The 16,642-nt window shown below is 43.2% G+C and overlaps 1 protein-coding gene across 5 annotated transcripts in view; it reads right to left on the bottom strand.

Moving 5' to 3' along the window:
• Nucleotides 1-3,961: 3,961 nt before the first annotated feature.
• Nucleotides 3,962-16,642, bottom strand: part of Erc1 (ELKS/RAB6-interacting/CAST family member 1) — a 546,275-nt gene continuing 533,594 nt past the window's right edge. For all 5 annotated transcript variants that reach the window (XM_071610305.1, XM_027951274.3, XM_027951275.3 and 2 more), the window contains one exon: nucleotides 3,962-9,460. In XM_071610305.1, the coding sequence (XP_071466406.1) occupies nucleotides 9,323-9,460 (138 nt within the window). In that variant the 3' untranslated portion in view covers nucleotides 3,962-9,322. The remainder of the gene's footprint in view (nucleotides 9,461-16,642) is intronic.

Genomic DNA, 16,642 nt, shown 5'->3' with positions numbered 1-16,642 from the left:
TTTTTCATGTTGTTCACGTTACTTTCCAGGTCTGTTTGATTGCTGTGTTTCTGCACTCTCCTATAAATTTGTTTTGGTTTTGTATATCTCTGTTGTCTCTCCTTTGTGGTGGTAGACTATGCCTAGAAATGTTGGGCTTTATTGTACTTTAAAGCTGATTCATTCAATTCATAAAAGGCTTCCGGATTCTGTATGCATATAGTGATTTGTTGTTTGTTTTTAGGACTTTATGTTTAGGTTAGGTGCTATGATGGTATGAGGGTTAGTATGTCTTGGCTACTTTAGAAGATTGCTCTACTGAGAGGGGATACTAACAGGCGATTGGATCAGGATGTTGGTGGTAGCTAGGTATTTAGGAGCCCTATAGACAGCCTCGAGACATTCACCTGCTAAAGTGGATTCCCCTGGGAAGGAATTCCGTCTCCGGTGATGTCACCTCTCTGCTATGGCGGGTCCCAGGCTCCTTGCCAGGGTGTCTGAAGGGAGGGGTGGGACTGGTCTGTCTCTGGTTGGTTTCAGCTCCTGGTTGTCTACTTCATGAAGGCCTGGCTATAGACCTCTTCCTAGAGTCTCTGCACTGTACCTGCTGGGCCGCACCTTGGGATCTAGCCACCCGGTCGCCGGTGGGCGGGCGGGCGGTCTCCAGCCACCCAGTCGCGAGGGCCTGGCCTCTAGTCCCCTGGCTTCACCTGCTAGCCCGGCCTTCCCCTGTGTGATGCCTCTCGGCAGTTCAAACTGTACTCTGGGCCTGCAGTTTGCTGGTTGTGGAGGGTGGCTATTGGGAATCAGCACCCTATTGTTTGATTTTTTTTCTGCTTGCCCCTCCCCCAGAGCTGGCAAGACAGGTTTCGTTTTCACCGCTGATGGGAGGGGGAGTTGGAGGTCAGGTGTCTCCACCTTTCCCTGCGTCTCTATGCAGGCTCGTTCTGATAATCCCTCCCCCGGAAAGCCTGGGAGAGATTTTATGTGAATTCCCTGCTGTATGGGAGATGGGCTGAGTAACACACAACTGTTTTATTGTTGCAATCTGTCGGAAACTGGCGGTGGTGACGTCAGCTCTCCAAGATGGTGGCCACTGGCTTCCTTGGTGGACTTTCCGTTTTGGGGGATAGAACTGGACCACTTCCTTCCCCGTCTCAAACCCCGAACTCAGCCCGGAGCTCAGTGAGGGCACAGCCGGCAGGACTCCACAGAATCCGTAGCACCGTTTCTCTTTGCTTGCTGGTCGCTTCTCAGCGGTGCCCCGCCGTCTGTAGCTGCGGGGCGGGCCGCGTGGCGAGCGGCGGATCAGTCAGCCTGGATCTCCGGTCGCACAGTTGGCTCGCGTTTGAGACTCAATAACAGGTCCTCGGTGATGGAAATCCTTCTTCTAGGTTTCGGTGCACCCCAATTTTGCTGTAAATTCCTGACAAGATATCTTTTTGTCGTTCTAACTCGTTATTCACCTGCGCAGTGTCGTGGTACACGGGGTGTGATGCACTCTATTCGCAGCCATCTTATCATGATCCCAAGATGGCCTTTCATTTAGGCATTGGGAGCCTTTCACCATATGGGCCTATCCCACCTCCTTCCACACCACAAATATGGCACTATGTCCCCTCCTTACTCTTTAGCTTTATCTGTCCATGCTGAGCACTGGCTGTCCCAGACTCCCCACATACTTTCCCCACCTCCCTGTTTTTGCTCATGTGTCCTTGCCTCGCCTCACCCTTGAATGTCTTTGATGGCAAAACTCATCTTGCCAGGTCTAAGCTGAGGATCTCAGGAGCACTGCTGCTCCTGGCTCTCACACCAGGTGTGCCTGGAACTTGTTTTCTCCCCAGATGGGAAGTGGTCACAGCTGTGGTGAAGAATAGATTGCAGATAGAGCTGGGTCTGAGTTCTAGCCTTACCACATCCCAGCTGTCTGTCCTTGGGACAGCTGTGTAACCAGTGTCTCATCTGCAAAATGGGGTAACAAGACCTCCCTCCTAGGGTTACTGTGAGGATGAGATGGGATAAACCATGCCCAGTTCTCAGAACCAAACCTGGCAGATGGCAAACAGACCACAGCTACTGGTCCTTGTGTCTCTGGTGCCTAGAAATAGGAGTCCCAGTAATGAACCAAATGCTATGATGGCAATTTGTGAATGGCAATTGCTTGGGTACCGGGGGAAGTCCATGAATGGTGATGGGACAAGTATAGCGTATTCAGGAAAATTATGAACATACATGAGTAGGGAGAATGTTTTATAATGAACCTCATGTACCCAAAGCCCAGCCTCAACGACTGAATCATTGGCCAACCTCTGTGTTGCCCCCTCTCCAACACACAATGTATTATTTTAAAATAATCTGTAGATGTGAAAATGCAATTTTATAATTTATGCTCTTAATGGAGCTTTTAAAAAGGAAAAACATTACCATGTATTACCTTCATTATGACTTGTGGCTTTATTTTACAGAAGGGAGACTGAGAAGTCAAAAGTCCAAGGTTGTCTCTAGAACCCAGGAAAGCCTTGGATCTCAGACCAGCTTCCTCAGAGCTTCTCTCCTCACTAGAACCTAATGAGTTCTTAGTCATTTTGGGGCCAGCCTGAGATATTCTGCCTAAAAAAAATCAAATAATGGTGGTATTTTCCCAATTTAGAGAAAACCCCAAGTTAATGGATGGAATTTTCAATGGAAAGTTCTGCTCATACGTTTTCCTCAAACCCATGATCCTTGTATCCACTCATCTGCAATTGAGTGCTGGTAGACCACAGAGTGAATAAACAGTAAAAAAAAGATGAATGGAAAACCCTGGAAACCGTGTAGTTTGACAGCTTTCTGTGGACACATCTGCTTGTGGTTGTGATTTTATGTTGTGTGGAATGATACACGTTCTGCTAGTAAATTGTTAAAATTGTTCCTGCTTCATATGATGAAATCATGGGCAACACTGGTTTCTCAGGCCTGTACATAGTGCCCTGCCTCCCAGGTGCTCCTCTACCTGTCTAGAGACGGAGAAGGGGACAGTGGGCACTAGGAGGCCTGCCAGAAGAATGATGCTTGAGCCAGGCATGGTGGCACATGCCTGTAATCCAAGAGGCTTGAAAAGCTGAGGCAGGAGGATTGTGAGTTTAAAGCCAGCTTCAGCAAAAGCCAGGTGCTAAGCAACTCAGTGAGACCCTGTCTCTAAATAAAATACAAAATAGGGCTGGGGATGTGGCGTAGTGGTCGAGGACCCCTGAGTTCAATCCCTGGTATGCTCCTCCCCACAAAAAAGATGCCTGACTCTTAGTACCTGAGTCCTCCAGACCCACTCAGTGGGCATCATCATAGCTTACACAGGAGAGGAAGGGAATGCAGAAAGCAGGCTTGCCAATTCCTTTTCGGGGTAGACACAGACATGAAGCTAAGAAGAAAACTCATTCCTATAAAATAAATTCCCTAGAATCATTTCTTATTGTGCATAAGACTTCAGACCAGTACCAGAGCTGACAGTTACAGCCATTTTCACACATGGTGCCTCCTGACTCCTTTTTACTCATAGTGTTCACACTTTGCTGGCTGATCTAGCACATCAGGGCACTCCCCACTGAAGTGGAAATCTTAGTTCTGAATAAAATCCTCTTGAGACATGACCACGCCTGCCTGGTCTGCCACCTCAGCATGAACAACTCCACTACCCAAGTGGCAGATGATTCTTCTAAGCTCTGGAATATAATCAGATCTGAAATGGAGAACCTGGTGTGGACACTGAGGTGTAAAGAAGGAAAAAGGAAATTGGAAAAGACTTTGAAAGATAACTGGAGTTCAGGGAACCTAAATGTGACTTTCTCTGATGAGGACACCCCAGCAGGCCTGGGGGGTACTGTGAGTCCTCCCAACCTTGGATGTCCTGAGGACTGTTGGCCTTTTCCTGTCTTTTCAACATTGCAGGAAATGTTTTGCCTGGATGATGAGACTAAGTGAAAAATCAAAGAAAGATGCAGCACACTGTTTTTAAATAACTTTATAATTTCCTGATGGATTTAGTTTGTGAATAAAAAAGAAAAAACGAACAAAGTGTTTACAATAATTATCAAGGCAAAGTTGAACAGAACACAATTTCATTGTAATGTTGTTATCTGGTAGGCAACACGACTCCAGCAATCACACACATGTACAGTTGAAGGCAGCAGGTGTGTTTGGATCACAGATACCACCATTTAGGCTGCTGCTGCTGTTACCAAAAGGGACTCAAGCTATAAGGAGCCAGTACCCAGTGTTCCCCAACTCCCCACTAAAGTGCAACACGTCTCTTCTGAAGCAGGGGAGTGAATCCCAAGTCCCCATCCTGGACATCTTGATGTACATGGCAGGTTCCTGGTCCTGCAGTGAGGCAGACCAGCCCAGAAGGTTGGTATGTGCCCCAGGTAGGTCTAGCTGCTTTAGAGGATGGATGCAATACTGTTGTGGCATGGAAAGAAGGGCTGGGCCGGAGTGCTCTGGTCCAGGAGTGGATTATCTCACTCTAACATGGTTCACTTCCTTTCCTGACCATGGCATCTCTGGGGCCAAGAGAGAGTGCCTAGACCCAGGCAACTTGAGGTCTAAAAAGCTTCAGGGGAAGGAAGTCTAGGGTCTGAAGTCAGAAGGAACTGAGTTCTAGTACAATCCATTGCACCTGGATCGCAGGCTCCAGGCGGGCCAGTGTCGGCCCTGTTGGATGGTCACTGGATGATATAGCACCAAGTGGGCAGGAAAGAGGTCCTGTGACCTGCCAGGCAGGGGCTTCAGAGTCAAGCCCAGGTTACCACACAGTATAGGCACACTGGGTTGGGACCAACATGGGGGTTAGGGTGCTTCTGGGTCATCAACTTTAAAACCTCTACTCAGAGGTCCTGAGGATATATAGGAAAATCCTGGCACAATTGAGTCTCTGAACCCCCAGATTCTCATTCCTTTGACTAAGCAGTTGTCAGCTGCATCCAGGCAGTCACCTACCTGGAGTATGGTCATTGTGTTTCCCAAGGGGCTGGCCAGGCTGCCACCTTGGCCAAAGGGAGGACGGGGAGGAGTTTGGCTGCCCCATAGCTTGAATTCCTTTATTAAAATGATATTGGTTTGCATTTTAAAAACACAGCTCTTTTAATTTTTCAGTTCTACAACTACTTTTTAATATTTTAATATTTTCAACAATGGACACAAAGTAATTGCCCCGATTCTCTGGATCACACAGACAATATCAACAAGCAGAGAAACGAAAGAGGAGGTGGGATGGGTCAGAAGTCCACTCCCTCAAATCAATTCTTAAAACCACTTCTCTTCCGAAAGGGGCAGGAGGAGAAATACCTACAACAGGGTCACAGCACGTGCCAAACACATTGGAAAAAATCAGGAGATACTTGGTTACAGTTTTGACACTAAAAAGTTTGGAAACAGTTTTTGCTTAAAAAGAGTAGGTGAAGACAGCCATTTTGTTCAGAAGGATTCCCCTATAATGCATGTTTTCTTCTTATCTTAGTTCACATGGGGGAAAATTGCAGATTCTTTAAAAAACATTTCTTTGAATGTTTCCAGTCACTTCCTGAGAAGCCCAGGGATTGGCAGTGGTGGAGGGTTGGCCTGTGGGCTCTGCAGAGGGTGGCTCGCTGCCACGCAGTCCATTCTCTTCTTGCCCTTTCTCCTCAGGTCTGATCTCTGCAGTAGGGAGATGAGGCTGGGGAGGCAGATGTGAAAGTCATTGACACTGCTGACTCAGGGTCCACTGGGACTTAGGAAAGGCCACATGAGCGTCACATTCTATTGGTGAAGTATTTCTTGCTTTGCTCTTTCCTCAAAGACCCCATGGGTAATCAATGGGCTGATGCGTAAGTAATGCAGTCAAACAGGTGGGCACAAAATGTGTCTGGGGCCAGCAGGATTCCCTAATAGCAAGTCCAAATGTCAATCTGGACCCTCATGAGGGATGGGATGTTAGGACATCAGTGGACTAAGCTCTGTGGTGACTTCCCCTCCCTCTTTTGATTCTGGGGAGTGGGTGAGCCAATGAGCTCCTCATGGAATACCAAATAGATTTCAATTGACAAAAAGTTGCAAGTCACATTGTCACTAGCAACACTGAATGTGGTCTTAGGTCCAGTCTGCTTTCCTAGTATTTCTAAGGCCCACATTTAAGGAAGAGAGACTCACTTAGATATTCTTTGACAGTAAAATACAAACAAGAACAAAAGTTAGAGCTGAGGTGGATCTGGGGATTCCCTTCATATTTCTTAGTATGTTAAAGCTCACTTGAAGTCTTTTCCCTTTCAAATGGTATACATGTCTTCGTAAATCTCAATTCAGATACTTTTCCAATGACTCAATGAATACCTCGGATAGAGGTATATGAAAAAATGAGAAACTCACATGGTATTTCTTCTGTCATGAGTCCCAGGTTGGTTTCCATACCCTCTTTTTCTAGTCCTCCTCATGACTGACCTTGATTTGGGGTGCAGATGTGAAGTGCTAAAGGGCAACAGACTTGCCAATGGGATGGATACATGTGAGGAAGGTGTAGGCAACCTGCAGTGAGTCCTTAAGGCAATAAACCTTCTGGATCAGTGAGTGGCCTTGTGAAACTATGAATGACAGAGGGTCCTGGACCAAGTCCCAGTGTGATGGGAGTTGTGCATTTAGTAGGTGTTAGCTCTATGAATTATCTAAACTCAGTAAGATGCTCTCAATGATAGAAACCAAATTAACTTTGCCCCTACAATATAAAGGCAGGGCATATTCACTGTTAACTTTAGCTAAACTGTCCCCACAATCATTTGAGATGCCAGATCATCACCCAAGAAGGATCAAGGAGTTTACCACTGTGGTGCATAGATACCAGACAGCTGATGTCTGTCCCAGAAATTTTTCTTCCCAGAAGCACCTGACACAAAGGGCTTCCTAAGTCTTTCTGGAGGGAAGTGATGGGAAAGACTGAAATGAAAGAGGAAGGAGGACAGTGATAAATACAGTACATGGGCAAGGTGCCAAGCATGGCCTCTGATGAGAAGGGCCAAAGGGGTGGGTCTAGGGAAGCCTCTTGATGCTGTACCTTGCTAGCCAGAGAAGCTGGCCAGTGCCTGTGCCAGGCTGCTTTTGTGGACATGGGCTCTTCTATTTGCTCTGCTCTGCTGTAGCCCTGTGAAGCTGTTTTTATACCTCAGTTCTTTACATTACAGAGGGTAAAGAGATTCTAATACTCCAGTTCTGAAATACTGAGGGCTTTCTCTATGATTTATGAGCAGTGCAGTAAATAAAGAGAACTGAGGTAACTGACCACCAATGACCACCACTTACCATCTAACCCCTGTAGCCCCTGTGCCCAGCTCAGCCATCAGGAAGTATCTCAGTGAAAGGTTTATGAGTAGAGTACATTTAAACCTCTGATAAGGAACACTCCACAGCTTCTCAAGTAGGAAGGGACTGTGTTATGGCAGGGAAGGAGGAAACCTAGAGACGTGACTATGTAAAGACCCCATTGGGTAATCAATGGGCCGATGCTTAAGTAATGCAGTGGACTTCACAGGCAGCATTAAACTCTTAGTGAGTAACTAGGGAAGGACAGAGGAGAAAATGCAAGACAAAAACATTTATTCCAGCAACTCTTATGAGAAGATTTGTGTGTTTGGGGGTTCCTGGTGGTAGAGGTGGTCAAAGGGCCAGATTTGGGTTAAGCCCTCTATTTCTCAGTGACATATATATTTTACACAACTACCATTGTCTAAGCCTTGGGCAAAATGTCCTCTGAAATGCCAATTCTTCAACTGGATTTGCTACTGTAGGGTTGACTTTCTGATTTCATCAAGGAGCTGGTCCACGAGGTGAATGCAATGTGTTAAGAAATCACTGTCCACAAGCAGACACTCTTTAAGGGTAACAATAGCAAAAATTCTGAACCACCACAAATGGGATCCTGCAGGCAAATAAAGGACCGTCACCCCAAACCACCAATTCTATGATACTGAGAAATGCTGATTTGTGACAGACTTTTCTAGAAGATACTTTTTAGATGGGGAGTGGACTGGAGATACAGCTTGGAGGTATAGTACTTGCCCAGCATGTGTGCTGCCCTGAGTTCAATCCCTAGCACAGCAAGGGGGGGGGAAGCTGAGGGAGGGGACAGGTAAGCTTTTTATTGCTTTGACTCAATCAGATGTCTCAAAGAATCCACTCTCTCTCTTCCTCACTGAAAAGACATTTTCAACAATGAGTGTCTAACATGTTGACTTGCATGCAGTTGCCATTTCATAAATATTCTCAGAAATAATTGAGGGAATGTATGTGGGATAAGTCAAATTCACTTTTGTCAAAAGAAGATTCTATGTATTGCATGGGGCTGTGATTCTGAAAGGGAAGTCAAGAATAAAGTAAAAGGGTGAGGGACGGATCATACATGTCAGCAGAGCAGAAGCTGGGGACATGGGTGTGGAGGCAGAAAGCATGCTGGGAGATGTTCCGGAGAAACCAGCCTAACTGACCCGAAGAAGATCACTTTCTAGAGCAGCAAGGCTGAAGGTGGTGATGTCAGGGCTCCATGTGTCATACCCCTCTTCTCTTTCAAACAGAGGTATTTGACCTAGTGATGAAGTAACATAAGAAGAAGGGTCTTAAAAAACAAGGGAGAGCAGGGGAAGAACTGTTCATATCCTCCTCTTGTGAACTGAGGAACAGCAAAGAAGAGTGAGACAGACAGGACCGGGATGAAGATTTAAAACTTGGGGTTGAATGCCTGCTAAGCCTGCAAGAAGCCTGACTGCCCCCCCCCCCTGTGTAAAACACTACACAGGAGAAGAAAACAGGACCGTAAAGAGAAGAGTTGGGTTTCCATTGTCTCTGATCTCCTTCCCTCCTCTCATTTTTAGATTTTTTTTTTTTTTACCCTTTTAGAAGAAAGCACCCATTGTGATATTCCAACACTCAACTCTCTGGCCCACGGTGAGGATTCTCTCAGCATGCTGAACTCTGAGGAGATTTCAGATTTGGTTCTCACATCAGAGGACGGAAGGTGAGTGGACTCTACTTCATGGCCCTCTAAGAACAGAGCCACCAGCTTCCCCAGCTCCCCAGTGCTGATGATTGGAGGCTAGTTCTTCATAGAGATGTGGTCATTTACCACCTTGGACGTCAAGGACATTAGTGTAGAGACAACATTTAAAGCAGAAAGGCGGAGCAAGATGACAGACGTACAAACAGGCTGGAATCGCACTTCTTCAAGTGAGCAAGACATCATGTGGTTTGTAGTGTATGGTGCTAAGAAGTTCCTGGATGCCTATTCCTCATAGTTTTCCTTTCTTGACTCCTCTCTGGGGCTGCTGGGCTGGTCACTCCCCATGAAGCAGGGTCAGGACGACTCTTCCAGTGCATTGACCACTTGCTCCAGGATGTCGGGGCAGTGGTCTGCTATCTGCTGAAGAATGGCATTGGCAAACTCCTGCAGTTCTGCATTGTCCCGTTCGCCTTTTTCCAACTCATCCTGAAGCTGAAAGGGAAAGGAGAAGTGGATTTCAGGTAAAATTAAAAACTATTTACATTGAGTTAAGAATTATTGCTTATTAATAAATGACAAAAGAGGTGCTTTCTATGTGAAGTCTCCCTTCATCAAAATTGAAAAGTATAAAAGCAAACATCAAGGGGCTGGGGATGTGGCTCAAGCGGTAGCGCGCTCGCCTGGCATGCGAGCAGCCCGGGTTCGATCCTCAGCACCACATACAAACAAAGATGTTGTGTCCGCCGATAACTAAAAAATAAATAAATATTAAAAATTTTCTCTCTCTCTTTAAAAAAAAATGTAAACATCAAATATTTCTTCATGAAAATGAAGACGTTAATGACTAGTTCCAAGCCCAAAGCTGGTGACCTGCAGAGTTGGGATTCAACCTTCCTCTCATTCTAGGTGGTGTCTTGTTCTCCACTGTGCTGCAATCTCACATTCAGTAGTGGGAGGGGGCTCTTATGTCCTCAAATAGAATCTTAACCTTAGAGGGCTCTTCCCCCTTGGAGGACGAGTCCCCTCGACCGGGGGTGCTTTTGGGGCTTCCTCCGCCACCCCGGTTGGAGGGCTCTCCCCCCTTGGGGAAGAGTCCCCTTGACCCAGGTTGCGGTGGGAACTCCCCCCTACACCCCGGTTTGAGGGCTATCGCAGTGCTCCTTGTTCTAGGGACACATATAATTAAAAGGACTTTTGCGTCTGCTCTACTGCTTTTATTTAGTACACTAGACTCTTTGGCCTGCTCATTTACCTAAGGAGATTATTTTGAGAGATATAAGATAGTCCACATGTTTAGAAGTAAGCATATTTCTAATTTTCTATTTGCTTTCAACACCCTCTTTGACATTCCTTTAAGCATGTTAGCCGAGTGCCTACTATGTGTTAGGTAGTGAAAGATGAATGAATTTGGTCCTTGTCCTGAACCCATTTAGGTTAACAGAGGAGTCAAGCATATTAACAGACAAATTACAACCCAGCACAGTAAGGGCCAGGATGAAGCATGTGCTGAGAGGGGAATGTAATGACTATTTCCTCTTGGAGGAGACCGAGAAGGTGTTACTAAAAGGTGCCTGGCATGTGGGTCTTGAGAACCAAAGAGGAGTCTGTCTGAAAGATCAAAGGCAGAAAAGGCCTTGGAGCAGATGAGACAAATGCAGATGTGTGGAGTGAGGAAGGGCTTGGCACAGACTAGGGAAATGTGAAACACACAGCATGGCTGGAGGCCAAGGTGAGGGGACTGGGAAGAGTGACAGGAATGCAGCTGAAAAGACAGGTGAGGGCCAGGCTGTGTACGTGAAGCTAGGGAGTTCAGATGCAATCTGGTTAAAACCCAAACCCAAACCAAAGCTCCAAGAAAGAGGAAGTCCAAGTTTAAAACTGTACAGTGATATGAGCACCTTCATCTTCTTAGAAAGATGCATTAGGAGATAAGAAGGACATGCTGGATTGAGTGGAGGGAAGACTACTTCAAGAGGCTACTACTGTAGCAAGCCCAGTAGAGCTGAGGCGGCTGAAAACTAAGGGAGGCTCAAGGGCCTTGGGGAGGAACACACACATCAGCTTTTTCAAAGGTGAGTTCAGTGAGTGAGAATAGAAAACCATTTTTAACAATTCCAGCTGGGGATGACAATTTGAGGAAGTGCAGGTTTTAGTAAAGAAAAGAGGGAAATAACAAACTGAGTATAAAGTGTAGTTAAGAACGCTGGCTCTGGGGTTAGGAGGCCTGGGTTTCAATGACTGCTCTGCCCATTATTAATTTATATGACCTTGACCCCTCCTTATCTGTAAAATGGGGCCATAACATTGTTTCAGAGTTGTTTCAAGTATTTAATGAAACAGTCATATAAAGTGCAGTGTAATGCCTGGCACATTAAAAATGCTTGATGAATGTTAGATGTTAAAATTATTATTGCTGTTGTTATCAAATAGATAAGATCACCCTGAAAGAGCAGGGAAATTAAAAAGCAAAGAGAACCAAATTCTAATTCCACTGCTGTTATAATCTAGATGCTCTGAATCAAGAATTATCAAACATAAAAAGTCGAGGAATATACCTAGTACCCTTCCTTCTGCTAAATGTTGACTAAGAGACCAGAGCATTTGAGGGTGAGAATTAAGACTACAGTAGGTTCAATATAAATACCCTTCAACATAAATACCTGTTATGTAGTTTTAAAGTTATAATTCTAATATTCTAAGACAAACTGAAGTATGTAAAATATTCACTCAAAAAGTATTACCTGAGTGGCCAATAAAAAGAAATGAAGTCCTTATGTATGATACATTATTTAAACTACGTTATATTAGTGTATCTTATAAGTGAAAGAAGCCAATCATAAAATACCACAAATTTACGCCCCTTTGGGTACTGGGGGTTGAACTCAGGGGCACTTTACCCTTGAGCTACTTTCTCATCCCTTTCTATTTTTTAAATTTTGTGACAGGGTCTCGCTAAGTTGCTTAGGGTCTAAGTTGCTGAGCCAACATATACTCATGATCCTCCTATCTCAGTGTCCCAAATTGCTAGGATTACAGATGCACACTACCATGTTTGACTGACCTCATTTTTTTTCATGGCCAGATAGGCAAAAAAAGTAAAGCAGACAGAAAGTAGACAGGTGGCTGCTTCATTCAGGATGGAATAGCTGGGAGTGACGGCTGATGGGTATGGGTTTCCTTTTGGGCAGTAAGATGTTTGAAAGCTGATGATGGTGAGGATTACACAACTCTGAGAACATAATGAATCTACTGACTTATATATCTGAAATGGGAAAATTGTATGGTATGTGAATTATATCTCAATAAAACTAAAAAAATTGTGCAGTAAATACCTACAATGAAGAAGAAATTAAAATACTACTGTCTTTAGTTAAGCAGAAAGGGGAGAGGGAGGAGGAAATTTCTCAAAGAATGTGGAGGTTGGCAGTAATGAACAGAAAAAGGGTAATTTAAAGTGGAAAAACAGTATGAGCTATGGCAGCAGGTAGAAAAATGCAGTTGGCTGTTGCTGGCAGTGCAGGAATATAGAAATTTTTGGATCTTGACAGAATAACCCCAGCTTTTCGAGAATGACAAAATGCCCCTGGGCTGGTCAGCCTTGGGCATTACCCCTCGGAGAATGCCCTTCTATTACACAGATTCAGTGAAGCCACACCTAGAGACCTGTATTCCATTTCAGACACCTCATTACCTTCTGGAGGCAAACTGGAAAGAGTTCAAAGAAAAATGGCAGGCATGACTAAGAAGCTGAGAGGATAATTTTATGAGGCAGGATTAGAAGAACTAAATATATAGACCCAAAATGAGTAAAAAATAAGGGGAGGGAATGTGATTATTACCTATGAATGTCAGGAGGGTGTAAACAATAAGTGGGGAGAGTGACTAGCACCACAGGAGGAAGTATAACTAGAAGTGATGGAATGAGATTAGGGGGAAAAGAAAAAAAAAAAAAAACCAACTAGAAGTAGACTATAAGGCTTTGCTTTTCCCAAAGTCTAATGAATGACTTACTTGGGAAAAGGTATTTAAAAATAGAGGGGATCAAAAGGATCAAAAGGTTTAGAGACGGAAGTATTCCTTCAGTAGCTGGAGCTGCTTTCCATTTGGTAGGCCTTTCTCTGTTCTCTAGGGATTCTGCATTTTTTCTAATTTTACCAGTTTTAAATGTGGGCATGGCTGAGCCGGGAGAAGTTTCTTGACACCTGATCCATTAGATGCTAAAATTTCTTGACTTGAAATAAAACTCAGCGATCACCCTCTCCTGTAAAAGTAGAATTGCTTCCTCCCTCCCTTCCTTTCAAGTGCTCTACTACTGAGCCACAGCAGCCCAGCCTTGAGATTACTTTTAAAATGAGGATGTTTATTTCACCAACTTCGAAATGCAAAGCTTTGGTTATTCTCAAGTCAAAGGAGTACAGAAATGTGTGTTTAGATCACCTAGGAAAGTAGCCACGTGAAGTGACCAAACTAAAAATGTAGACAGATGTGTTATACTGCACAGGTGTGAAAACAATTCCTGAGATGGATTAGTACCTTGTTACTTTAAAATATTTTGTTAACGTGTATGTCACACGTAAAAAGGAAGTTTTTTTTTTTTTTTTTAAGGTTTTGGAATGCAGTAGATTCTATGGATACATTGGGAAAGGTGTATTCTAGCTTCTGAGATTTAACACACCAGATCTCACTCAGGATGTTTTTGCTGCATTCTTTCTTTTTTGGTGCCAGGATGGAACCCAGGGCCTTGCACATGTTAAGTGGGTGCACTACCATAGACTGCACCCCCAACTCCTCTTGCTGCTATCTACCCCTTGCCTGCTGCCTATGTCCCCTCTGCCTATCTTCTTCCCCTTCCCTCCCCTTGTAAGAAAGGTCCCATTCAGGGTTAAGGCCAAAAGAGAACTTTCCAAATGGCAAACATGTAACATTTAAAATTTAATGAAAATGTTTCTTACATCTCAGTTTCAATGAATTAATTCCTTTTTCCCTTTTCCTTTCCTTGTTAAGGTTACAAATCCAATCACAGTGGAAGTAAGACTGAGCAATCTAGCAAGAGTTTCCATTTCCTATAGCATTAGTTTGGATCTGGAATGACTCTCATCCCCGCAAAGTCCCTAGCCTGTGGTGCCACTGGTTGGTAGCACCTTTAAGAGGTGAGGCCTAATGGGAGGAAGTTAGTCATGGGGGGCATGTAAGCTACAAGGTGAGAATGTTCCTTTACCATGCACTCCTGCCATGATGTGCTACCTTGTCACAGGGCCCCCAAAGAAATAGGGCCAATCAATCCTGGACTGAAATATCCAAACTGTAAGCTAAAACCAAATCTTTTTCTCTTTATGAGTTGATTATCTCAGGTATTTATTATAGCAATGGAAAGCTAACATACCTGTTCTAAACTTTCTAACAGTGGCAGGTTAATTCCACCACCGAAACTACTACAGTGAAAAATGATACCTTCTTGTTTATTTTCTGCAAACATCACAATTTGTAGGCAGCATATAAGTTCATATGACCCCCCCCTCAAGATATAAAGACAGTTTTTTGTTTATGTATTGACAGTTTTACATCTAGAGACAAACAACAAAATGCCTAAGAGCATACATAGAGTAAAACAATTTTTACTAAGTTGCAAAACAATTTTGGTCCCATGAACTGGCCAGCTCTTCCTATAATTTAAGCATCCTCCCTACATAAAATAGAAAATATCCACAAAATGTTCCTTCAGCCTCTCAGGTACCTTAGGATTTTGTGGTAGGGCTTTTTCCCCCAAACCTTACTCTAACTCTAACACTCTGGGGAAGTGGACCTAAAATGTACACTTATGTACCTCCAGTAGACAAAATATATTCTGCTTAAAGAAATAAGGATTTCAAAATGTGGATTAGGATGACCATGAGGGCAGCAAGTCTGGCTACTTCAAGCATCCTGCATATAGTATCTGGTGACATCAGTGGTAAAGGGCACAGTACCCACAATGGTTCTGTAATGTTTATTGTGTAAGCAACCAACCTAGGGAAACTGTTCGTAAGGTAGCACCACACACAAAACATCTCACCTCAAAATGACCCCACAATGGTCCTTGTTCCTTTTTCTTCTCCAGGTTAATAGGGCTCCCTATTCACATGCTTGAGCCTTTCCTCCTCAACCATGTTCCTTCAACCAAATCTGTGTTTCCTACCTCTCTCTTCCCTGGTCTTTCACTATGGCTCCGGAGGGCACTCAAATCCCTCCCACTCTCTTTAGAATCTGCATCCCTCTCAAGATAGCTGCAATTTTTCTAGCTCACTATCAAACATCTTAGAAAAATAGTCCATATTCACTACCAGTTTCTCATTTCCATCCTTAATAACTTGGAATGAACTGCTTATGATTCAATGAAATCACTTTCTTAAAAAAATTACTAAAGACCTCAACAATTAAAACCATGACACTATTTAGAGAAATTAAAAATGTCATAAATGGAGGAATATAACAAGGCCAAGGATATAGGAAAAGTCACTAATTGTATTAATTATGCTCAAACTAATTTATAGGCTCAATGAGATCCAAGTAAAAATCCTGGCAGCTGTGTTTGTATGTAAATTGTCAAGCTGATTCCAAAACATAGGTGGGAATGCAAAGAGCTAAGAATAGCCAAACCAATCTTATAGAACAAAGTTAAGAAATTCTCTTCAAGAAAAACATTACTAAAAAGCTATAGTCATTGAAATATTTAATACTGGTATAAGAACAGACGTATAGAACCAAGGGAACAAAAAAATCCACAAAATCTTTATATATATATATATATATATATATATATATATATATATATATATATATATATATATATATATATTTGATCACTTGATTTATGACAAGGGTGGCATGCTGTACAGTGAAGGGATAGATTTTCTGATATGTGATGAGGCTGTATGAAAAAAATGTTTTGATCCCTATTCATACATACACAAAACCAATTCCTGTTGGACAATAAATATAAGTGTGAATGATTAAAATAATGCACTGAAAGAAAACACAGGAGAGATATTTAGGGAATGCAAAGATTTCTTTCCACCTTTTTCTTTTTGCAGCTAAGGATTGAACCCAGGGTCTTGTGGATGCTAGGCAAATGTTCCACCGCTGAGCTACATCCCCAGCCCCAAAGATTTCTTAAAGAGAACACAAAAAAGCATTAAGTACAAAGAGAGAAAATTGATAAGTAGGATCTATATTAAAATTAAGAACTTCTTTCTCTTAAAAGACACCACTAAGAGTGAAAAGGCAGCCAAAAGATGAGAGAAGATATCTGTAATACATTATGTGATAAATGACTCCTATTCATCAAGAAGAAGAAAAACAGTAATTAAAAAAAAAAAAAAAAAGGTGAGAGTGCAAATATCCTTTAGTATCTTCAAGGGATTTGGTATCCCCTGTGGATACCAAAATCTACTGAGGCTCAAGTTCCTTATTTGAATGGCATAATATCTGCATATAAACTATGTATATCCTCCCTTACACATCATCTCTAGATCACTTAGAATACTTAACACATTGTAAATACCATGCAATTAGTTGCTACACTGTACTGTTTAGGGAAAAATGATAAGAAAAAGGTCCATCCACTTTTGATACAGTTGCAATTATTGCAATTATTGCAGGACTAATTACATTGTATACAAATGAGGCAAGCAATGC

Source organism: Marmota flaviventris, chromosome 3 (genome assembly GCF_047511675.1).
Source record: "Marmota flaviventris isolate mMarFla1 chromosome 3, mMarFla1.hap1, whole genome shotgun sequence".
Classification (NCBI taxonomy): Eukaryota; Metazoa; Chordata; class Mammalia; order Rodentia; family Sciuridae; genus Marmota; species Marmota flaviventris.
The sequence above is the reverse complement of the archived record's forward strand: the minus strand, read 5'-3'. Positions and strand labels throughout refer to the sequence as shown.